General features: G+C 37.6%; 1 protein-coding gene across 1 annotated transcript in view; it reads right to left on the bottom strand.

The window, feature by feature from the left end:
- Window positions 1-26,318, bottom strand: part of KAT6A (lysine acetyltransferase 6A) — a 110,403-nt gene that overhangs the window by 3,736 nt on the left and 80,349 nt on the right. The window contains 9 exon segments of the mRNA XM_019798711.2: window positions 2-1,628; window positions 4,002-4,314; window positions 6,951-7,553; window positions 8,741-8,948; window positions 9,666-9,897; window positions 11,667-11,760; window positions 12,833-12,994; window positions 14,485-14,626; window positions 21,402-21,517. Of these exon segments, the coding sequence (XP_019654270.2) occupies window positions 2-1,628; window positions 4,002-4,314; window positions 6,951-7,553; window positions 8,741-8,948; window positions 9,666-9,897; window positions 11,667-11,760; window positions 12,833-12,994; window positions 14,485-14,626; window positions 21,402-21,517 (3,497 nt within the window).

Genomic DNA, 26,318 nt, shown 5'->3' with positions numbered 1-26,318 from the left:
CTGCGGCGCCGGCTGCGACGGCGGCTGCGGCGGCGGCGGCTGCTGGTTACTGGGAGGCCTCTCCACCACGCAGCTCTGCGGCGACTTGATGCTGCAGTTGGCCGCGGCGGGCGGCACGCTGCTCTGCTGCATCATGCTGCAGCTGTTGCCCATGCTGGCCATTTGCTGAGTGACGACACAGCTGTTCTGGGTGAGGCTGCTGGAGGATGACAAGCCGCCGTAGGAGCAGCTGCTCTGCGAGGAGCTATTCCCGCAGATGCTGCCGCCCATCGTAGAATCGTAACTGCTGGGGTTCTCATAGTTCTCGGTGGTGCTCTCTATGCTGCCCAGGTCACTGAAGCCACTGTCCACCACCTGCTGAGAGTGGTCTGATACGGAAGGCACATCCATCATGGGGCTGGTCTCCATGTTCTGCATAGAGGGTGCGGACAGGGATCCTTGCTCCGGGCTGATCTGGGTGTAACCACTTTCGAGGGCAGGCACGTTGGGACTATTGACTGAGCGGACCGACTGGCTGGGATGAGACTGAACAGAAGATATTGGACTATTATGTCCCGAGGCATGGCAGTCTTCGACCATGGACATCTGAGGGTCTTCGTCCGCCTGGGTGTAACTCTGCAGGGTCTGACACGCCGCCAGAGTCTCTTCACAGTCCTGGTAGGCTCCCTCGTGCTCGTTGCTTTCTTCTTGAGTCAGAGACTGCACTGCCTGCACGGTTTCCAGATCCAGTTCACTATGAGGAATCTCTTCTTCCTCTTTCAGCTCAATCAATTCTTCCTTAGAGTTTGAATCTTCCTCATGGTCGTCCTCAGACCCGGGCATATGCTCTGATACCATGGATGTCTCATGGGAAGTCTGTTCCTCTTCCGAATCTGGTTCTGTTTCATCTTTATCCTTTATATTCTCCCTACTGCTCTGCACGTTAGTATCTAAAAAAGACTCCTGACCACCGGGCTCCTCCTTGACGTCTTCCCTACCGGGCTGCTCCTCCAGCTCTTTTTTCTTGCTAGATCCCAGGTGACCATCATCTTCATCATCTGCATCCTGGTCTTCATTCTGGTTTGTCTCTACAGCCGCTTCATCCTCTTCCTCCTGCTCCTGTTCTTCCAGTTCTGGTTGCTCCTCTTCTGACTGCCTCTGCTCCTCTAAGGCCCGGGCCTTCTCCTCCTCCTCTTCTATCTCAGGTTCTTTTGTCCCTGTCTCAGGGCTGTTGCTGTCCGCCGGAGAAGCCGCTCTGACTTCACTGCTGGCTGTGTCGTCTTCTCCCTCTTCAGCCTCGTCTGCTTCCACGTGCACGTCCACTTCTTCCTTCCTGTCTTCAGTTAGAGGCAAGTCTTCTTTTGGTTCGACAGCGTCTTCATTCTCTTGAAGTCTGGCTTTACGTCCTGATTTAGGAATGGGGACAATGGGCTCAACAATGCATTCTTGAGTAGAAACAGGTATAATTTCCCGATTCAACTTGAATCCTGGTTTGCGACCAGGTCTTTTCTTCCAGTGGATTGGTTTGCGGCTTTTGCCTTTGGGCCATCCCTTTTTCTTTTTCATAGGTGTGGATGTATCTGGCTCAAGCTGAGAATCCTTCACATCACATTTTCTCAAGAGAGATACTGGCTTTAGGATAGGAGTGTCTACACAGGAGGGATAAAAAACAAAACATTAAAAAAAAGTTACAAGATTTTTTATTTGTACCAGTGCCTTTTTCTGAGACCACATGTGCAAAAGAAATAATTTTATTAATCATCACAAACTCCTGATTACCTTCAGTTTCAAGTTACGAATCTATAGGAGAAACCTAATAATGACCTCTTCTAAAGTCACACAGTGAGCTGACAGAACAAGGAAAGAACCCTGGTCAACACTCTGTTGCCCCCACTACTTAAAACCAGTCTGGGTTTATCATCACCAACTGCACGGCTTTAGGAAGTTGGTCTACAGGTCAGCTTTCTCCTCTAGAAACTGGAGACAAGCTGTGTAAAGATGCAGATGCTCGGCAGTGGTACAAGTACTTCAGACAAGCTGTCTTTACTGTGTAATCACAAATCAGCTCATTTCTTCTTCTTCTTCTTCTTTTTTTTTCCTGTTTGCAATTTATATTCTCTCTCTGGTTTTCCTGGTTTCCATAAAATCATTACGTGAGGTAATATCATGAGTTAATTACCCCAGGCCACGACTGAGCAATCCTACATGAGTAACTGCTCAATCGATGTTGTGTTTGTACGGGAACAGCCGCAAGGCATTTAGTCCTAGTACTGACCTGAAGAAAAAGTGAAAGTACCAATGACAATGATTTATTAGAAATATATTTGACATTAGCATTATTTTGTCTCCATTACTTTTTTCTATTTTTAAAGATTGTAGTAAACTACGCATAGCAGAAAATGTACCATTTCAACCACGTTTAGGTGTCCAGTGTGGTGCACCATTAAGTACATTCACATTTCCCATTAATTTTTAAAGGGAAGAACACCAAGGCAGAACAGGATTTTGAGGGGTAAGCTAAAAAGGCACAGCTGGCAATAGTAATGTGAAAATAAAGGAAGGAAATGGCCACATCAGAGAAAACTTGTCCAAGTCAACAAGAATAAAAACAGGGGATACTATTTTAGTCTACAATGATCCAAGAGAGAATTTTACTGAAGGGTCAAATTTACACACTACATCTTTGGTTTCCTAGTTATATACCTCAAAGCGTAACACAATAAAACTGTGGAAAGTCATTCACAGCAAAGCAAAGAACTCAGTCATCTTATCACTATATTAAAAGTATTTCTTATATAAAAATATGAGAATGGAGAGAATGCAAGTTTCTACTGGATATGAAATTGAGCAAATTTATTTTTTAAAGAATAAAAAGCTCAATTAATAAATAGATGCTATAGGGGCGCCTGGGTGGCACAGCGGTTAAGCGTCTGCCTTCGGCTCAGGGCGTGATCCCAGCGTTATGGGATCGAGCCCCGCATCAGGCTCCTCTGCTATGAGCCTGCTTCTTCCTCTCCCACTCCCCCTGCTTGTGTTCCCTCTCTCACTGGCTGTCTCTATCTCTGTCAAATAAATAAATAAAATCTTTAAAAAAAAAAATAAAAAATAAAAAAAATAAATAGATGCTATAATTCCACCAACAGTAGACAAGATTCCTTCAAATTCACCCAGCAAAGTGAAAACAAGCTTAGTCTTACACCCCCCCACCCCCCGCCCATTAAGGCAAACACTGCAGGTACAGGCAGCATGAGATACTGGCAGAAACTTTGTGGGCAGGATGTAAATGACTAGTCTGTGACCCAGCACATATATAGCCCCAGTTTCTTTATTTCTAAACAACAAGGCTATTTTAAAAGTAAATCACTGGATTTTGCACTATGCCATAAAATTTAACCTACCCTGAGGCACTGTTACCATTTTTATTAGAAATTTACTATTCACAGAGAAAGGCACATTAGAGATATGATTGGGAAGGATTCCTGAACAGATGTGAAGCAGGTCCAATTTACATGAATCTGGTCTTATTTAAGAGCCATCTTTCTAGTATGTATCCATTTAGCAATATTTACCAAGTGCCTGTTTTAAGCACTCGGCATACAACAATTAGCAACACAGGTAAGTCCACAGAGTGTACTTTCTAGTAAAGGGTTATTATTTTAATGTCTTCTTGATGCTAAGTCCAATCCACCCATTAACTAAAGATTCAGATAATGGCTGAGAAAGGATTAGGCAAAAAAGAACAATTTCCTAACAGCAAGATATTTTCTGCAGAGGCAAAAATAGGTCCCGTGTTGAAAGGGAAACTAGAAAAAACTTTTTAAAAGAACAGAAGGCTCAATGAGAAAATGGGGATGCATATACTTAACACAAATTTTGAGAGGTTATCAAGTCGGCCGTCCTTTACTTGCTTAGTGGGGAGTGTCACTTTTTCAGCCTTTTGACGGAAGGGTCTGCAGCTATCAGTTGCAGCCCGTTTCTTTAAAAACAACAACTATCATAAGCTACAGTTCTCTAAAACATACCATCGGCGTCATCTGACTCTTCATCGTCATCTTCATCTTTCGATTTCCTCTTAGAAGAGGGTCGACACCTGAGCACATCCTGTGAGGAGAGACGGTGGAAGTACCCTCTGGAGAAGAGTTCGCTTTCATCCTCTTCCTCTTCCTCTTCATCGATCTCAAACGTGGGTTCTAATCTTGGCATCGGCCTCTCGGAGTCAGAGTCTTCAAAAGGTTCATCTAACACCTCTGTCGTCTCAGAAATAGTCTCTGTGACCACACTGCTATTGTGGTGTTTGCGCTTTCGGACTCTCCGCCTTCGGTGAAGAATGGGTTTCTATTTAAAAGAGGAAGAAAGCATTTTATTTACAGGGATGAATACTATCATTTCTATTAATAACATAATGAATAGTTTTTGAACCTAACAGAATTAGCACATATAAAATGGGTATACTGTTTGCCAAGAGGCATTACAAGTATTATTTCAAAATACTACAGTAAAAACTACATAATCACAGAAAGATGTTGGATAATTGAATACAACGGTATAAAGGGCATGCCCAAAGAGCAGATATTGTAATTCCCTTATTAATAGCTCAGTTACATTTAACACTCTAGGAAAATGCCTACTTCAATACTGCAATGACACAGAAGTTAGTCCTTTAACATCTCTTTACCTCAAAAAGAAAAAATAAATAAATACATAAAACACTGTTTGTCCCGTAGCTCATAATAGATACAACGAAATGATAAAGGCAATGCACCAGAAATGATCTAATCCAATCCCCTCATTCTGTAGAGGCGAGAAAGATAACAGGGCTTGCTTAAGGTCACATATTCAGTCAGTATAGAAACGGTTGTAAAATATAGTCTCTGACTCCCAGTCAAGAGAATTTAAGAACTTCAAAGTATTTTGTGCATGATCTCACTGCCTGTTACAATATTCTCTTGTTTACACAGGGAATTAGCATAATTTTACCTTATAAATAGGCAATAAAAGCCTGGAATGGCAAAGATATATTCTTCCTGATCATGTAATGAATGGCAGAGTTAGCCAGTATTGAGTTTTTCTCCACTTCAAATTTAAATTCACTAGTCCTTTAAGTTGAGAGTATAATTTTCAAAACAGGTTAAACATGTTTGGCTCCGCTCTTTGGAAAAATGGCTGACTCTCGGACTCGGACATGAAATATACAAGATGAACCTAGAATATCCTGCAGTACTAGAAAGTAAGGAAGTGCTCCAAACAAAACCAAACCTTACAATGATGACGGTATGTATTAAGTTAAAGAGACCTGGGAGCAAAACTTAAAGACTCCTAATCACCAAAGCTGGAACAATTTGAGTAACAAAGTAAATCAAGTGGCACTGCTGGGTTATAACTCAGAATATAAAGTAAATATCCGACTCTACGCTGGTATAAATAAACGCTTGAATAAACAAACAGAAGGGTGGGAATGAAGAGATCTCCAAGCAGAATTCCAACTAACCAACACAGATACCCTCCTCCTAAGGAACTGAGTATTAACTGTCCATATCTTAAGTATGGGCTCCTGAGAGCGACTACCTTCCAAAGCACAGAGTATGAGAAAGGGGAAAAAAGGAGTAACTAATTTACAGTGGAGAAACCTGACAAACACAACCTCACACCTGGTGATCCAGACTGATATCAACAGTGAATAGTCATACTGACAGTAATAGTCCTGTGTTTGGTGTATACATACATATATATCAGACACCCTTTATATGATGTGATAAGAATCTGACACTTTACCTCTGTGGTCTTCTTCCCAAAAACATATGACCCCGTTCTAGTATCATGAGGGACATTCTAAAATACCTAGCCAGTACTCATCAAACTGTCAAGGTCATCAAAAACAAGGAGTCTTAGAAACTGTCACAACCAAGAGGGGCCAAAGAGGCATGACTACTAAGTGTAATGTGTGCTGGATGAGGTCCTGGAAAAGAAAAAGAACATACGGGAAAATTGACGAGATCTAAATAAAGTATGGACTCTAGTTAATAAAATACTAGTTTACTAATTGTGACAAATGTACTATACCAATGCAAGAGGTTAACAATAAGAGAAACTGCCTGTAAGGAATATAGGAACTCTCCGTACTTTCTCTGCAATTATTGCAACTATCTAAAACTGTTCTAAAATTAAAAGCTTATTTTTTTATATATAGCCCTGCTTTGTTTTTCCCCCCTGTAAGGTTCTGCTAAGGAGAGGAACAATCCCACTGCTTTGGATGAAAGCTGTCACCCCTCTACTACAGGGTGGCTCATCCAGGTGCTGAGCTCAGTCTGGCTGGCTTGTGGCAATGCTTAAAATCCACTCCACAGTCTGGGACAGTTCTGGTATACAGTTTGCCAGAACTCATTATCATCACAATGCATTTATAAACTGGGTATCATTCAAACTTTGCAAGAAAACAAGATAAAGTTGAGAAAATATTTTTAAAACCAGGTTAAGTCAAACCACTGAAAGCAAGAAGGGAGAGATGGAGACAGGAGAGGAGAGCACAGGGAAAAAGTCCCACCCCCACCTAAGAGGAATGGCCTCTCCAAGCACCCCGACAAAGGGCACCACTGTCCATCAAGCTGTCAGATACTTTAATTCTTTTCTAACATAAACATCTCTAATCTATACATATTTTTTAAATACTTGATAAATCCCTAAAGTCATGATTACAACATCAAACCAGCAAGCTGAAAAACAGTTTGTCAGCCCTTAAAATAAGCTTATGACATCTATTCCCATGAACCACAGAAGCCATATCCACATTTCAAACATTCACTGGGAAGATCACAGGCTACAATATACTGAGGCATAAAGTCTAAAAAAATAACACACTAACAATTTCTATATTTAGTTTTTCAGAACTCTAGGACAGACACATGTATATAATAAGCTGCAGTTGGGGAAAGAACAGACAAGTCAAAAGAAACGAGTCATAAGAAAAGCCTTACTTTTCTCTTCAATGTGGGCTTTGTAAGAATTGGTGGGGAGCTGGACCGAGGACTTTCTGGCTCTTCTTCCTCCTCACTACTCTCACTGAAGCCTCTGAGGAGAGCCCTGTCACCATCACTATAGCGACGGGGCAGCCTATCATTGCCTTCTGGTAATCTACACTTCAGTGTCTCGGGGGTCTTCTTCAGCTGTCCTCGCCAGAGCTCAACCCCCTCACTTAGTCTTCTTTTGGGAATGTCTGGCTTTCCATCCTGGCTTGGCTGCTCCTGAGAGGCTGCCAACTGCTCCTCACTTTCAGTGTATTGTTCTTGGGAGGTTTCTGATTTTTCCTCACATTCTCCATATTGTTCCTGAGGAGTTGATGTCTCTTCCAAGAGCAGTTTAGAATCTTTATCATCAAAACGTTCCTGGGTTTTCCTGTTCTTCCTCCCCCAGCGGCCTCTCCGGGATGGCTGATTATTTGCAGGAAGACTATCACGGGGAAGGACTTGTTTGTTCAGACGTGTAGAACTGGCTGGTGCCGTAACTTCTGGTTTCTTTTCACTTTCTACTGAAGAATAAGAATCTTGTTCTTTGTTCTCCCGAGATGCAGACTTTCCCACCTGATTTTAGAAAATAAAACCACGCTGATTAATTTTTCAGTCTTATTTGATTATACCTCCTCTTTGACCTCTTAAATACAGAAATGAGAAAACAGAGCTTTAAGAAAGAAAATTATTATTTAATAGCTATCATGAGTATTTCTCATGTGTTAGGCACTGCTTTAAATGCTTTGAGTCATTTAACCCTTACAACAATTGTATGAAGTGTTATTATTACATCCTCATTTTACAAACGAGGTAACTGAGGCACAAAAAATACAAGTAACTCGCCCTAGGACATGCAATAGCAAACGTGGAAGCTGGGATCGAAACCCAGGCAGTCTGACCCAAGAGCTAGTGCTCTTAGCCACTATGCAATCCCACCTTCAATAAACATAGTGAACAGCATTGTTCTTATAAATGTTAAGTGATATAATTTACCAAATTTCTTAGCAACAAAATTTATAAACAGAGAGGAGATGGGCTCTGGGGCATGGGCAAGAGAAAGGGGGTGTTTGGGAAAAAAAAATGAAAGAAAATGTATGTAATTATTTTGATTTATTTTTATTCTGAATATTTAACTTCATTCTGAAAATTAAATTACATTAAACAGGGGCGTGAAACTGTGTTTATCAAAGGAGGACATGGATTTTTAAAGGATGAAAGCACAGCTTTAAAAAAAACAGAGAAAGATACGCATCACATGAAAAAAAATACTGAACACTATACAATGTTGTACAGTCCCTCATTAACCCTTTAATGGCTTAAAGACATCCGTGTACCCACTGAATTATTTAGTGCTCTATTAGAAAACATACACGTTTACATTATTTCCTTAATGTTTTATTTTAAGGAAAAGGGATCTTCATTTCATGTTTAACAATGGTCAGAATTAAATTCAGATTCCTCAATTACTACTACACAGCTTAAAATTTAGCTGTTTATCAGCACTTTGCTAAAGAATTCTTAGTTCTAAGTAACACACTGCAACAAATTTGAAGGTCTCCTAATGATCCAAGGCTTAAAAGTATACAAATAAGTAAACAAAACCCAGTCTTTCTGAAATCTCTATCACTGAAATCAACTCTGAAATTCTAATGTGAATTGACTGCGTTGGTTTAAGATATTGTAACACATATCACAAATACTCATGAAAACCAAAAACAGAGCCTTCTGTCATCAAAAATAGAGACTACTCATGCCCTTACACTTGTCTCTAATTCTCTTTCCTGGCACTGAGGCTCTTCGTTTTCTCCTTCCTCAGCCTCCTCTTCCTCCTCCTCTGAGACAACAGAATTGGAGACTATGACAGGAGTCCAGCGCAAACATTCTGGATCTACATCCACAGGTCGCAAATTCAGCTGAAGCTTTGCCATGTGATCCTGGATAAGTTTTTCCCGGCGGATTATCACAAATCTGGAACCAGAGCAAAGTTTATAGCAATCAACGATGTACAAGGAGTACCTAACAATGAATACGGAGCTATGACCCCCAGAAAACCCTGGAGTTGATGACAAATGCTTTAAAAAACAGCCATCTTGGGAGCATGAAATACAGAAAAATGCCACCATATGAGATAGATAAGAACTACGAAGTTGGGACAGCTGCTTCACACGCACCAAGAACAACGGATGAGGTGATTTTAACCATTCGCTGTCTCACACTTCCACCTCTGGAATTGCTGCTACTCTCCTGTACCCTATCTCCTATCCTCCATCTTTCTAGCCCAATGCCTACTTCCTTTCTCTGTGATCTTTTCCCAACCCCTCTAGATAAGGGTAAGCTGACCTTCCTTTGACCTGTATTTTATTTCGTACCACTTTATATGGAAATAAATCATGGGTACGTTTTATTAGACATTATTTCTAGAGCTGTTACTTCCTGTATTGTGAAGGAGCTCCCAACATTAGAAAAGCTTCAATAGCTTAGGTCCAAGTTAGAAGGAAGACCAGAAAAAACAGTTAAAAAAAAAAATACAGTATCAAATATCACAGAAATGAAAATGGTGTCTCAGGATCACCAAATGTACCACTTAATATTAGTTTATGGCCTTTCACTGATAATCTGGCTGCCTGATCCAAACACTTACACCTAATTATCTTTTGAAAGTATAACAAGGGGTGTGACACTCACTGGTCACTACGAAAGTCCAGCATTCGTAGGTGGTGGAGTGTGGAAGTAATGTCTTGAGGGCAGATTCCAGTCAACTTGCTTAACTTCTTAATGCTGATTTGCTTGTCATTTTGGTGATAAAGGCACTCCAATATTACACTTTTCCAGTAAGCCATGTAGGAAAGACGACCTAGATCGGATAACGGTTTCTCTGGAGACCCTGCTTGGCCTTCGCGCTTTGATAACAAATAACCTAAAGAAAGCCCCGCATCACAAATACGTCAGTGAGCCTAAAATAGGTTAATTCACCAGAGTAACAACTCCCTCCTCCGCCACCAATCTAAGTAGCATAGGCAATAATACTTTCACAGGTAAGTTCCTTCAAGAAAAGGAACAAAATTGAAAAATTACTTCAACACAAATTCTCACAAGATGATGTAATTTGTATATACTGAACATTAGGTTAGTGCTACTTTGTCTATACTTAATATAAATTACATTGTTAAAATATTCAAATTGTTAAAAAAAATCAAAGGATTTCATATTAACAGGCTGCATGAAAAAGAGAAGGCAATAATTTGCTTTTATTTTATGGGGGGAACCTCCCTTGCATGTTTTATTTGGACCACCAGATGGCAACAGCCATACCTGAATTGCTGAACAATACAAAAGAATGCCTTCCTTTTTGCGTAATACTATCTGTTAAGATTGTGGTTCTTCTGCGAGTGAATCAGATGACAGTTTCTTACTTCAGCCAAAGCTCTCCTCACAATCATCTCTCACCCTAACTCTTAGAGAGCAAGGATGTCAGCGTGAGGGTGTCCCTGTGAGTGTATCTGTCCTCCTGTCTAGAGCAGGACTCTCAAGAACAGGAAGAGAAAGGGATAAATTCTAAGAGAGAGCTTCAACAATGGAGATGGCAGAAGAAATGCAGATTTTGTCATCAAAGGAAACTACTAAAAGCAGTCTGTGAATGGTAATGTGGGAAAAATAGATGACGTTAGGAAAAGCAAATGAAAACAAATACTGTAATCATAGACTGCTGTTTGTGTATCTCAAAAGTATAACTAACTATTAATATTAATATTTTGTGTATCTCAAAAGTATAACTAATAAATATTTTCCCCTAACTTTGCTACTTAATGACATAACACATCCAAACATGAGTCCTATTTCAAAACAATATATTGATACTAAAAGAAATAATCTGAGTTGTACTCTCAACTACCAATCTAAGGCGGCCAAGAAAATGTACAAAATAATCAATGGCATGTATTTCCAATAAAATATGGTCAGGAGTACAGTCTAAGGCCAACCAGAACAGGCTGAACTGGTTCATCTGAGAATTAACTTCTTAACACTGGTGATAAAATCATCTGATATTGAGAAGAACTGCCAGTATCAAAACATTCGCTCAAAAATCACTGTTATAATCAATACAAAATTTACTGTAAACATATATTTACTTTCAAGCAAGACTATCAACACGTAAAACAAAATTCAAATTCTACAATGACTTTTTAGAGCTGTTTAGCTTTCAATTTTTAAGTCAGATTAAATTATTTCCTATGCCATTTAAGATTTTTTAAGGTGCACTGCGTATTTTAGCCACTAGGTAGAGCCCGTAACTAAAAAATGACGTACACATTTTCTCAGATAATTAGGTGACAAAAATAAAGCAAGTACTGTACTTCTTTACTGTACTAACGTTTATGTAGTTATACAATGTATTGAGTATTGCTGTTAGAATTATCATAAAACTAAGTTCCACCTGTAAATTAAGAGTTGAAAATTCAAAGTATTTGCAATAGATCACACAAAGTTGGTATTCAGTATAAGCTATTTTAAAATATTTCATATCCAATCAAAGAAAAAAAATTCATGACTTTAGGTTTTAAAGTCCCATACTGCAGTATGACGAAACATACTAGCAGCCGATAAATCATCTTCTAATCTCTAAAAAAATATATATACAGGAGGTCCACAAGAAGAGATAACGAAAAATTATTTTATAATCCTTACTGAAATCGATGAGAAACCTGCCATAGCCCTTACGCTGGTATTGGGGAAGAATCATTATGCAGGAAACGTTGTACTTCTGTTGGCAGTGCTTTTCCTGGTAAAGAAAGTTTTAAAATAACATGTGAGTAAGACTGAATAGTAACGCTAATTATTAAGAAACAAATACTAACAGTCAAAACCACAGCCCTGGTCCTTTGAGAACAGCATGTGCATCAAGAAAAAAATACCCCACTGGGAGGAGACAGGACTACGTTAAGTCATTGCCATTACCCGCAAAGCAATCATCCTAGGAGAACAAAAATGTAAAATAAAATTATGCCATCTAACACCATCTGCAACACAAAAACAGTATGCCATTGCCTAAGATAAGCAGGGGAATTTGAGTCCCAATCAATCTGCAAAGCTATAAATGATGAGTCAGTATGGCACTCCAGAAATGGGAAAATTCATCCACCATTTCAAAGATTCTCTTGTTTCCTGCTCTGGTGCTACACAGGGCAGTCCCATCTTCCCATCGGCTGTACCTAACTTCACAGAAAACAATCTCAAAATATTGGGTACAGACGCTTCTAAAAATCAGGCAATATATATAAAATTATACTTCTGAAACAGCCAACTAACAGAAAGCTGGTACTTCCACTTAACTATTTCATACAGTTAGATTTTATCATAGGCTAGCTTAAATAAAAGTACATCTTTAATGCTGTTTGACTAAAAAAAAAATACCTTTTGTTCTCCCCAAGAGAATGGAAGATTATAGGAAGGAGAGAAAATATCCATGAATAAAAATGGCTTCTTATTCTTAGTTCTATTCTTCAAATTTAAACTAGGAAGAGAAGATTTAAACTGAGAAAGAGCTCAAAGAGGTAATGACTGTGTTTATTTCACAAGTTCTATCTACTATTACCATGGGAATAGAAGTCATTTAAAAACTTCTCTAGAGTATAAACGGCAGCTCATGTTCCTAGGAGAGTATAGTCTGTTGAATGTTACTAAGCACCTTCAAGCACTTGGTATGTTTCTGAATGTTCCTTCTATTTTTCTTCCCAAAAAGCTACATGGTACCCAGAAGGTGCTGCATTGTGCACTGTCTCCTTGTGAGAACTGACAAAGGTTGTTTCAGATTTCCATATGAATTCAAACAAATTTTAAGCTGATATACTTACTTTAGAAAAGTAGCCAACAAGGTGGCAGCCCTTGACATCATTCTGTGTTAGTACATAAAAAAGAAATGGCTCCACGTCATAATAGAGTGTTTTGTGGTCAAGAAACAACTTTGCCAAGAGACACAGGTTCTGACAATAAATGGTACTCACATTCCCATCAACCTAGAGGAAAATAATAGAATAAAATGATCAGGAAAGTGGCTCTTTAGTTCTAGAAAAATAATACACATCACTTACAAATACCTGTGAGTATCCACAGTCCACCCTAAGAGAAGCGGTCAGTGATCAGAACCTGGAAGCTACCCTTTCAACAGCAGAATTAGGGTACCTGCTGTTGTAAGACAATCAAACATATAAAAATACTGTACTTCAACAAAGTACAATTAGCTAGACAAGGAAATGATGACCCTTTTAAAATAGCACTTTTTGCTTTTATAACAAGATTGGCTGCAATAAACCCTCAGATGGCAAACTGATCTGATTCATTTTTTAAAGTAATTCAACAAAAGATCTAAAAGCAACCTCTTCTAAAATACATTTGTTAAGTAAAACAAGGTGTAACGATAGTCCAGTCCATGCCAGCAGCCAGAAGCAATGCAGTCTGACCACCACGATCAGATTTACCCCAGACAAAGCTATTTTCAGGAGGAGTAACTAGTGCCAGAGGCACCAAGCAGGTTCCCTAGGTAGGAACCTGGAAAATGAGGTATTTCCTGGAATTGGGTTGGCCAAGATCAGGAGCACTAAAGTGCATTTCTCCTGACACACACCCGTGTTGTTGGAGTTGCCAGAGCTTGCTCTTTTATGTAAATGCCAATGGATGCCCACATTAAACCCTAAGACACTGATATTTCAGGACAGAAACCTCCTCAACAATTTCAGTAACTTAGTATTACTTCTTTTAAAATACATACCAATATATGCTTAAGGTGAGAAGCAGTTTGCTCTTGGGTGTTCTGAAACAGTATTGTAAAACACACCCTCCCTCCTCCCCCCAAGGTGAAGAGCTCCGCTATTGCTCACCTAAAATGAAGGTGTAGGGAAAATCAAGGAAGTTAAAGACTGAGCAGATCTCGACAATCTGAAATTCTATCAACACAGTCATCAACAGAACTGAATACAGCAGGTAATCAATTAACACCTGGCAATGACACCACAGAGCTGAGGATCAAGAAGCTAAAAACCCATGACTAACAACACAGAATCACAGACATAGCCTACATCATATCATCATGATGAAGTGAAAAAAATATATTTTTATATCTTTACAAAATAAGGTTTACTACAGCTATTAAATATACCTCTACAAAATATTCCTTTACATAGAGCAAGAGAAATTTTTTCATTTAAATACCATTTCATAGATTCTAAGACACAATTTTATCACATCTAAACATAATCAGTTGGCATTTTATAATCAAATGGAATCCTGAAATACAGAATAATTTATTCTGAGATCAAGCTTGTGTGACCTTGGTACCATTCAGATTGGCCTAATTCTGCTTCTCATAACAGCTGAATTACCAGACTCAATCGTGAGTACAACAATAAAATAACATTTCAAAAAAAAAAAAAACAAGTACAATTAGACACAGTATAGGTGGCACTACATTCGAAATGATAGGAAGACAACTATAAAACATCTACTTTACCTCAAAGACGGAAATATTATTTTTTCTGTAAATCTCATTGGCAGGAGGATGGAACCAACCACATTTCTTCATGTGCTGCTGGAGAATAGTTCTACTTTTCATATATTTTAGACAGAATTCACAAAGATACAATTTAGGCAACCTGTAAATAATAATTAAACAAAAAAAGACAGGGCTTTTTAGAAGACGGTAAACTTCCACAACTATCCTTTTTGACTCTCATTACTACTCAAGTAAAAAAGGTGGAGAATGTACTGTCATCCCCATTAATCAAATGAAAGAGAGAAAACAAACTATAAAACTAATTTGGTTAATGGCATCCAACTAATTAACAAGGAAGGCAAGGGTGAGAAGTAAAAATACCCAAAAATGCAGTGATCTTCCTATTAGACTAATACTTCCCAGGCTTTTTAAAAGTTACCCACTTGGCAGACAATGAAAATCTCATATCCTTCCCTCCTTGATAATCTTTACTAAGTAGAAAATAAAGCCTACCTTCAGAACACCCCAATAAGTGAAGAAGATTTTGTCAAGATAGATATACTTTCTTCCTTTATTTGATCATTCATCCATTTTTTTTGGAACAACATGTGTTTGGACTGTGTGGATCCACTCATACGTGGATTTTTCTTGGTAAATACAGTACACAGTAGTATAAATGTATTTTCTTTATGATTTTCTTAACATTTTTTCTCTCTAGCTTACTTTATTCTAAGAATATAATATATAGTACATGTAACAAAAAATATCTATCACTTGACTGTTTATGCTATTGGTAAGGCTTCTAGTCAATAGTAGACTATTAGTTAAGTTTTGGGGGAGTCAATAGTTATACATGGATTTCTGACTGCAGCCGCAGTGTAATTCAAGGGTCAACTGTACTACTGGGTGTCAGACCTTGTGCTAGGTGCACTAGGTACAGAGTGCTGAGTACAATGGATATAAAGTGGGTATTATAAAAGCAGGCTTTATACATCTTTTTAAGTATAAAACTATAATATGTCTTTTCAAGTCAGGACATACTACACTACCTCCTTCCTCCTACCCCTGAAATTCTCGCTTTCCCTCTAGTTAAATATCCCATTAAATCCTGCAACTTAAAAGTCTATTATTCAACAAGTGAAATGAAAGTTCAAATTATTCTTTCAGATGTTATTAATTTATATATAATAGTCATGCTATTTTAGCAGTAATTTAATAGGACTTCTTTACAATGTCCCTTTTATGAGGAGCTAGGCAATAAAGTGATTGGATCAGTTCATAAAGTAATGGAAAAAATATAACCTAAATTAAAAGTCAGTGACTTTTATACCTATTTTAGTCTAATCCAGAAGACCATGTGGCTCTTCTATTATAAAATACACACCTCATTTATCCTAAGCACAGAGACTTCCCTGCACCTGAACTGTGCCCAGAATCAGTCATGCCTTGGTAATCTGAGATCTGAAACTATCATTAAAAACTACATATACAAAAATACTAAATATGATGATAAAAATTATAATCCAAACAAATTACTGCATTTTCTCTCAAATAATACGTACTGAAACTGAAGGAAATTTTAGTAAACCTCATTATTTAGTTATCGGTTTGGTTAGCTATGCTTTAAAAAAATTACACTGGAATTAAAGAAAAAGTAGATTAACACACAAAAACATCTAATTTGTTAAAGTGTGAAGGCCACACTATTTTTTCAAGTACTACTTTGGAAGCCACTTTTAAAACATAATTATACTTTATCTGAAAACATTTAACATTCAACTAAGGCCTTTGCCAAGGTGTATTCATGGAGCACTAGTCCTATATGCAGTTAAGTGTTTCGTGCTCAAATAAGGATGGAAAAAGGCATGTATGTGACTTTTTTTCCTTCTCTCTTGGAGATTTACAATGTGTATTCATTCTTCCTATACAATCTCACAGCTTACTTTTAAAACTGTCATTCACAGCACACTAAAAGTTTCCAGGGAACTGCTGAGGTATAATATTTCTAAACGTCTACAATATCTAATACTGGTTTTCAAAATTTCTCATATTAGACAAACCAATACAACCTGAAATTAAGTCATTAGTACAAAAGTCATTCCAAAATAAAGTACTGAGTAAAACAAATAATAACTGACATTACAAAACTGAAGTCGAGAAACAGGAGCCAAGAGCCCTGAAAAGAAAGATTTCCTAGGTGACACTGCTTATTTCCTTTGCATGCTGCCTCAAATTCCACTACTCAGAGAAGGAATGGCAGTAAGATAGATAGCTTTTTTCTTCTTTACCACCAGAACTAAAAAATCTCAAAACAAAATGGCCCCAATTATAAACTTCATCATCTAATGTAGGCACTAGAAATAATAACCGAGTCTCAGAGCTGACCCACAACTGCCAGACTATTTTCCCGAATATGTGGATTCGGAACAATTTCTTCTTCTGCAAAAAAGGTAGGAGGAGGTTCTCCTTAGGTAATAAATGGCATCCCCTTCTTCCTTACCTTTATTACCTTACCTTTATTTACCTGTGCTAAATTCTCAATGAGCAATTCTAACTTGTTGCAACATAAAGATATAAAAGAATCTATGAATACAGTTTCACTTTGAGGGCTAAATATTACAACTAAATATTCCCTACAATGTGAATCTGAGAAACGTTAAACAAAACCCTGGGAAAAAAGGAAGGGAGGGAAGAGTGACAGACTACTAAACTTTCCAGATTATGCTAAAGATAAATGCCAAAATTAAAAGCATCCAATTCAACTTTTAGGTCTTGGGACAGAGACATGAAAATAAAGTACAACTTATTTTGTAAGGTCTATGAAAGAAGGTCTAATTTTTAAAACTCCTGCAGTAAGCAAGTTGTTCAAGAAAACCTAAAAAGAAATGAAATCTATAAAAAAATTACTGCCAAGTCTTATCTGGTAAATTTTAAGTTCATGCTATTTCCTTGGAATAGCGAGCTGTATGATATTTTCTTGATTAAAAAAAAAAAAAACCAGCAAATCTTAGTCTCTGAAAAATAACAAAGTAAAAGCAAGTATCATAATCTACTTGATTCCAATTCAGTTCTCACTGAAAACATTTTAAAATAAAGCCTCTTACTTTATTATAACCAAGCCCACGGGGTGTCATGACACTGTTAGTCTAAAGGGAATCATCTGATAAAACTAGAAAAAAACAAAATGTTTTAGTAACAGTTCCTAATGGCTGAAGTTCTTTCATTGAAAAAACACATTATATAGAAAGAACATCAGATCACATGCAATGAAGTGCAGTTAGAGTATGAATACTCTCAGCCCTAAAGAATACTGCTGGGTGCTGCTTTTTGTCACTGCCTTCCTGACAGAGCATCTAGGCCTTGACTATCAAATAGGTGTATGGTCGCTTTGATCGGCTGCATCATGGGGTGTAGCTTCCATACCTGAAACTGATTCTAGAGTCAGCCACCTTGCTGATATCCTAGGATGTGAAGTCAGGACTGGGCCACAACTAAACGCGCTTTAGAAGCATTGCTTCCCTTACTTCTAGGATGATGCAAATATACTCTTCCCAGGAACTCCTACAGTATCTTCTTGGCTTCTGAACATTGCCCAAGACAAAACCAATTTGTGTAGTCTTTAAAATAGGTCTACTTGTGGTAAAAATTTAATACAACAACAAAAATTCTATCAAATATTACTTAAATCAAAGATTATGGTAAAAGCCATGCAAGATCAATGTAGATACAGATGCTACGTGGAGTAGTGCAAGCTTGGTGGTTAAAGGGTATGGCTATGTGGTAAGAGAAAAGTGAGATTAAATCTTGGTCCTTCCACTTATAAACTCCATGGTCTTGAATATGTTTGCTGGACCCTGGTCTGGAAAATGAAGACAGTGGTATTTGCCTCTCACAGAATTATTCCAGAGATGTTTAGTCCAGTACCAAGCTCAATGATGGTAACCAAAGCTACTATTAATTTATGACTAATACTATGAAGAGTTTTATTCTTTCATTCATTTTATTTCACCATTTAATGGTCACCCAAAGACCTTAAGGATGCTGGTCTTTAGTAACTGGGGCTGTACATAATCTATGCATCAAATCAAGTCAGGAGCAGGATCAAAAGGGAGAGGAAACTTTCCAAGCTACTCAATTCCATGGAACCCATCCTTTAGAATTTCAGTATGCTCTCCTTGCAAAAAGGTTACTATGAAATAAGTTCTAAACAGCTCAGGAGTAGGATATCCCATGATCACAGTTACTCTTGCCTTCAGCCCATCTATGTCATGTTTTAGGAGGTTCTCTATGAACCTGTTTGCCATATATGAGCATCACATGGCCCTGTTGGGGAATCTTAGGGTTAAAACTCTGGTTTATACTTTCAGTGTCTACGACTTAATCATACTGCTCCAAATGAAGCAGCATTACTGGCTTCCTTGTTGTTCCGTTTTGTTTTGTTTTTTAGGTCAGAGATGCAAGATTACTTAATATACAATGCACACACAAATATCTGGATATTATGGGAAATAATGCACAATCCCACTTCCCAAAAGATTTTCCGTTTGGGATTTTTTCTTTTTTATTTGCTGTAATTGTTCTGTTCTTGCATGCTTTGGGATTTTTAATTTTTTAAAAAGTGTTCAAAACCTTTAATATTAAGAACATAACTTAGAAGTAATTTAGCACAGAACAATAAATAGTCATTAACAAAGTAAGGCCATAGGTTTTTTATTTGGTAAACGTAAGGTCTCTAAGCATTTTAGCCAATTCAAGTTTAATAGAACAAGCCTAAGCTCATTTAAAAGTAGACATATGTATTTTTTAAATGTAACTAAGAGAATTATGAATAGACAAAAAGTCATAATTAAAGAATCTATTAAACTATAGAATACTTTTTGATGGAAAATTCAGGGAACACACCACAATGGATAAAGAAATGTACAGAAAATGTTTAAAATTTTATTTAAGAAAGTTAATAAATTTTACAGTTCCTATCCCATTGCTGCTTTCTACTATGACTCCTATTTATTGATTATTTATTTTTCCGCAGGCAATGTTTAAGAATAAACTGATAACCAATTCCCTCAAACCTGATTAAGAGATCAGGTTCTAGTGACAATCTTATCAGAATAAAAAACATTTTTAATGAAGCCTTTTCAGATCTTAAAAGACAACAGCTTCATGGTTCCATTCTCATCATTCTCTTGAAAAGCAGGTGCTAAGGCTGGCTTTCTAGTATCACCTCTGAGTCAATTTCCTCTCCTCCCCTTCAGTGCAAGAGTCAAGGTGCCTATGGTTTCAATCTCTCTGTACCACAATCCCTGCACCAGCTGATATACATGCACACTGAACAAGCTCTGTTGTCTAAGTTGAGCACCCTTTTTTGATTTGGACAGCTTGGAAAGAGCTCACTAAATAAATGATAATAATAATTTATTTTAAACCTAATGAAGAAATTAATTCCTCAGCATATTTCTTCTTGATCCCGTAATTCTCTGAATATCCAGAACTCTTGAGGAATTGCCTTGAGTACCTAAGTTCTGTAAGTAGTTGAGGAATTCCCTGCCCTCCTTCAACATAAATATATAATCACATACAATGTAATCTTCTTTTAACAAACTCACATTAATTGTTGTTCTCCCATGATATAAACAGAATGCTGCCTTACAGATTTAACAGTGTTTAGGGCTAACTAACCCTACAATAATCGGTTCGCAACTGCTGTTTCATGAGCTTGTGTGTTAGCTTCCTGAAGTTTTGCTTTTTGCTTTCTCTTCTTTTTTTTTTTTTTTTGGTCGCTGAGGTCTGTGTCCATAATAACATTCTCATTCCTTCTTATTCTACTTCTGCTTACATTTGGAAACCAGACAGTTACCAAATTATGTGGAAAGAAAAAGTAAAAACAACACTGAGTTTTAGTTTTTTTAACAAATATACTAGCTTATTCCCAGCTTCTCAAAATAAATCATGTTAAAGCACTCTGTATACTGTAAAGCACTAAATAAATTAATGTTATAATTGCCAATACTAATATTTTGGACTAGCAATGTCACTAGATAGGTAAAAAGCCACATAACGAGCACTCTGAACATGTGTTTAACTCACAGAGCACTTATTACTCCTTACAACACTCCTAAATGGGAAACCCGAGGCATAAGTAATTTACAAATTAAAGAGAACATTAATGTGACTGCTATACTTTAAAGTTTAATTTTTTGACCAAAACTTATTTTTCAACTCTTTTAATTTCAACCCTAAAGGAAAAAAATAATATCTGACATTATTGAGCACTTATCATCTTCTAACGGATTTACATGTTTTAACTCAATTTTATGTTCACAATAAACCCTATGAGGTGAATACTGTATTTACCCCCATTTTGTAGATAAGGAAACTGAGGTACAGGGTAGCTGGGTAACTTCTAAGGTTATACAGCTTATAAATATCAGAATTGAGTCATGAAACCAATTTGGCTTTACTAAAAATGTTGCCTCATCCCAAAAAGCTGGTGACTGATTACTTTTTATGTGTGGAAAACCCAAGCTATTTACATGTACTGTTATCACATACCTTTTGTCCAATTATTCCTGGGAAAACAAACTATTCACCAAGTTCATTAAATTATAAAAATTTAGATAAAAGGCTCTCAGTAAAGCTCTATTTATACTTAAGCAGTGTGAAATATGAAGGCAAATTTCTCTTATCCCTTTGTTTCTCTGACCATGTGTCAGGTTTCCGATTTTAAATAACAGCTTTTGGACAGGTTACAGAAGAGAAAATCTAGAAATTTTCTGGGATTAAGTGGCTGCCAAAATAAGCTGCTACTATAGACATTTAAAAGGCAGCAGTTTCCTCAAATGTATAAAAATGAGCAGACTAAAATGTCCCCAAGATCTAGTGTTGGGAGTTCTATGAATCTAAAAACAGAAGGTAAAGGGTCTCTCAAAACATACCTTGAGTATTCTTGAGGATATGGGGAGGAGTACCAGGTGTGAATTTCATACTTCCCAAACTCAATGACAGAGGGACAGCGGACTTGTGGATCAGGCGGACCAGTTACTCCAACTTTCTGTGCAGTCAAAAAATAGATCACAAAAGTTAGCTAAATTAAATCTACTGAGATAGGTATTTTAAAAAGCTGAAATTAAATGCTGTCTTCTCAGGATTCTACAGAAGAACAAAAAAAGCCAGGAACAAACTAACAAGTTTTGAAATAAGCTGTATTATTTTTTATAAACAGGGTACTTCAATGGAGAATAAAAATGTTAATAAATCTTTTAGAACCAAATGCACTGGTTCATTGCATTTTCCATATTTAATAAGACTGCGAATATTTTCCGCAATTAAACTCACTCCCTTAATGACTTAGTTGTTAGAGAGAAGCTGCTGGCATTTGGGGATATAAGACAAAGAATAATTTTTAACAAGGAGGGAGAAGGAGCTCTGAACACTTGCCAATGTCATACACACAGTGCCTCACCAGACAACAGAAACAACTCACTGAACATGTGAGCACATAGAGAAAAGAGTGACTTTTTGTTTGGGAAAGTAGGTAATATTAAAAGAATATGACAAAACAAGTATCAAAAGAGTCTTCAATTCATTTTACACTGCCTTTAAAATTCCCTTCATTAGTAGCTCTTCAGAGATTTAACCAACAACAACAAAAATACTGTTACACACATACTGTTACCCCTTTTATCTACCTTCTGTTTATAATGAAAATAATCTCTATGCCCCCATTTCTACAATAACCTGAACTACATTACCTAAAAGAGTAATTTGTAAAGCCTTTATGACTTCCACATCCACAATTTGAATATAAGCCACTGCTGATGACTATAAAAATCAGGTTTTAAAACCTTAAATTCTAGAGTAATTTGATTTGCTCTGTAACAATAGAGGAATAGATTCATACATATATACGTGTATATGGGTGAGTATATTATGTACACAATATACCGTATATTTATCACGGATACTCTATAAAAATTCATTTAAGACTTAGCATTGGGGTGCCTGGGCGGCTCAGTTGGTCAAGCATCCACTCTTGGTTTTGGCTCAGGTCAGGATCTCGAGTTGTGGGATTGAGCCCCACCCTAGGGTTCTGTGCTTAGCTCAGAGTCTGCTTGTCCCACTCCCTCCCCCACTCACTTCTGTCTCTTTCTAAAATAAATACATACATACATACATACTTTAAAAAAAGACTTAACATTAACACCGACTTAAGAAAAAGAGTTAGAATTTAGCCTAATCAAACACAGTATTAATAACCCTTCATCAAAAGAAAAACCAACATTATCCTTTATGCTTTAAAAACTTTATGCTTTAAAAACGAGAGAAATTTATTAAAAGTCTCTTGTTGGTGCCCACAGACACCCCACACACACACCCCTACACACTTTCTAACAAAACAGGAAAGATCAGATATTTTTATTCACTGTTCTATGTAAATTCAAGGAAGAAGCCTCTTCACTACAACTAATAGGAGAACTCTCCCTGGCCTTTCTAACCATTCTCTTTTATAAAAAGGCCAAGGGACTTCTCTCAGGTTTCCTTCTGGAATACAGCCAGGTGAAACCTCAACCTCTTCCTTAGACATCTCAAAACAAAAGACAAACATCTATTAGTTGAATCAATTGTGTTATGATACCAAGGAGTACTGGGGCTCTTCCAAATGCAAAAATCATTAAAAACAACCACACAAGACAGGGTTAAAATAAGATTTTTTCATTTCTCAAAACCAAAATAAAACTTTGTAAAAAGGCTTTAAAAACACCGTTCTTTAAACTTCATTCCAGAATCAACTATTCTAATTCATAAAGTAGCATCTTTTAACCTACCTTCACAGCTCAAAATAACAATAGTATAGACAGTAACAGAATAACCAAATATCAGAAAACTTCCTGAGCCAAGGATCAAAAACAAAGCGTAGAAGTTGAAAAGATGCACCTGCTGAGATACTGCCTCTTGTTTGAGAGCTTTCCCATCAGCTGCCCGTCGCTCTTCCAGGCGGATGCCTGATGTAAAAGTGGATATCCAGTTCCAGTATAACTGTTTGCACATCACCGCAACTAAGACAGTCTGTGTAAAACCAGGTTCACGGCAGACTTCCCCACTGCCTTTCCCTATCCTCACCTTTTTGCACTGTGAAATGGCTGCCACATACGCTCATCCACCTCTGTCCTCCACCACCATCTCCAACTCCCTTATGAAAGCCTCAAGGGCCTGTGTATTTCCGTTTACTAAGGTTTACAAGTTAACAAAGGCCCTCTGCAATGAGGAAGCAACAGCTGCATCCAAACCACTCATTAACTCAGTCCTTGCCAAAATCAAACTGTCAAATGTGAATGACGGGGGCACCAGAGTGGCTCAGTTAAGCATCCGCCTTTGGCTCAGGTGGTAATCTCAAGGTCCTGAGATCAATCCCCAGAGCAGGCTCCTTGCTCGGCAGGAAGTCTGCTTCTCCCTTTCCCTCTGCCCCTCTCCCTCCCCCTGCTTGTTCTCTCTCCCTCAAATAAATAAAATCTTCAAAAAAAAAAAAAACCATAAATTTTTTTAAACTAGAATTCTGCCACTTTCTACCTCCTTTTCATTTGAATATGCCAATATCCTGAAAAGATGACATATATTCCAAGTCAGAGCAGACCTTTCAATCTAAGAAAGTAAGGGTGGGGGGCAAAATGCACTAGTAATTGGGCTAAACCAAAAGGTAACTTTAAATATGCCTATTCTAGATAATAAAACTCTTTTTACTAGCAGTTTATGAGAAAAGATTATTACTCTTCCGCAATAACTCCACCTCCACCAAATGATTCTAATTCTAATTTCCAACATACCGAACCAACTCCTGAAGTACCCTCCAAGTTCAGATCTGGTACAAACATGAAAATTACAATTGATCCACAACTGATACAGATACAGTTCTGCTCCCTTCCTCTTGCCTTCCAACAAATAGCTCCCCCTCAAACCTTCCCTTTCCATTCCTCATGGGGGAATGGCATTCTGAAGTGGGAGTGGAGGGCAGGAGTGTACCCTTACTATTAGTATGAGAATGTGAAGTGCAGGGAAAAGAGAGGTTTTTCTGGTATTTGAACATTTTCCTACAGAAACACTGTAATAAAAAATAATTCTATTCATTAGGGATTAGAAGTTGCATGATGAAAGAGAAATGTAAGCATGAGTTCACATGCTCCAAAATGGAGGGAGCATGAACTTAAAGAATAAAAAGAATCAGCATTTGTGGAGCCTTATGTTGTTATCTCATTTAATCTCCACAGTCCCTTCCTCAAAGTAGAAAACAATATGCCAACTTCATAGATGGGAAAAAGGCTCAGAGAAGTTAAGAGGCAAAAAACTTCAGGAAAGGAACATCAACGTGAAGAATAAAGAGAGAAAAGAACAAAATGGGAGAAATGAGATACAAAGTACACAATGCCCTCGATTAATTAATATTCTGAATTCCAAAGTTTTAAGTTTTTTTGAACTGGAACTTAGTTTCCCAAGAAGCGAAGCTACAAGTTCACAGACCCTTATCCAAAACCCTTCAAATAGAATGTGCCTTGGAATCTTGAATTTTTCTGTTGTTAGCGATTATATACGTATCTGAAATCGACAGCCCTGGTAGGATTTGGGGCAACACTCCATAATCAGACACACTAATATTTCTTTAGCAGAGCATATGAATATTCATATTAAATGGGATAAGTAAAGAATGTGTAGTCTCATGTCAGTTCACACCATGTTTTGTTAACAATTCTGTTTAGGTAAGTGAGATCTTGCTGTAAAATGACAGCAATATATATATTGTTTCATTCTCCAAAGAAGATAAACAGAAGGCCAATAAGCAAATGAAAAGAAATCACTAATCATCAGGGAAATGCAAGTGCAAACCACAATGAGATATCCCACTTCACACCTATTAGGATGATACTATGGAAAAAAAGAGGATAACAAGCATTGGAGGGGAAGTACAAAAACTGGAATCCCTGAGCAGTGCTGGTGAAAATGTAAAATGGTGCAGGGACTGTGGAAAACAGTTTGGCAGTTCTTCAAAAAATTAAACAGAATTTCCATATGAGGGGCGCCTGGGTGGCACAGCGGTTAAGCGTCTGCCTTTGGCTCAGGGCGTGATCCCGGCGTTGTGGGATCGAGCCCCACATCAGGCTCCTCTGCTATGAGCCTGCTTCTTCCTCTCCCACTCCCCCTGCCTGTGTTCCCTCTCTCATTGGCTGTCTCTATCTCTGTTGAATGAATAAATAAAATCTTTAAAAAAAAAAAAAAAAAAAGAATTTCCATATGAAACAGCAATAGAAGAATAAAAGAAATGAAAGCAGGGACTCAAAACAGGTATTTGCCCATCCATTTTCATAGCAACATTATTCACAACAGCCAAAAGGTAAAATCAACTCAACTGTCCATCGGATGAATGGATAAACATTCATGGTATATTTACCAAGTGATAAATATACATATAAACTCCGGTAAGGGAATTCTGAATGAACCTGGCTGAACCTTGAAGAAGTTATGCTAAGTAAAGTAAGCCAGACCAAAAGGGCAAATATTTTATGATTCCACTGAGGCTTACCTATAGGAATTAAATTCAAAGACAAAAAGTAGAATAGTGATTGCCAGGCACTAGGGGGAGGAGAAAAGGGAAATTATGGTATAATGGGTACAGTTTCAGTCGGGGAAGACAAAAAAATTGTGGAGATGGATGTGGTGATGGCTGCACCAACAATGTGTACCCGTAGAGCCACTGGACTGTATTCTTAAAAATACGTAAGATGGTAAATTTTATGTTATTTTATTTTACCACAGTAGTTTTTTGTTAAGTTTTCAGGAGTCTGGATTTCAGAATTGTAGATGTC

The sequence above is a fragment of the Ailuropoda melanoleuca genome, chromosome 18, assembly GCF_002007445.2.
Source record: "Ailuropoda melanoleuca isolate Jingjing chromosome 18, ASM200744v2, whole genome shotgun sequence".
NCBI lineage: Eukaryota > Metazoa > Chordata > Mammalia > Carnivora > Ursidae > Ailuropoda > Ailuropoda melanoleuca.
This window is presented reverse-complemented; position numbering and strand designations above follow the sequence as displayed.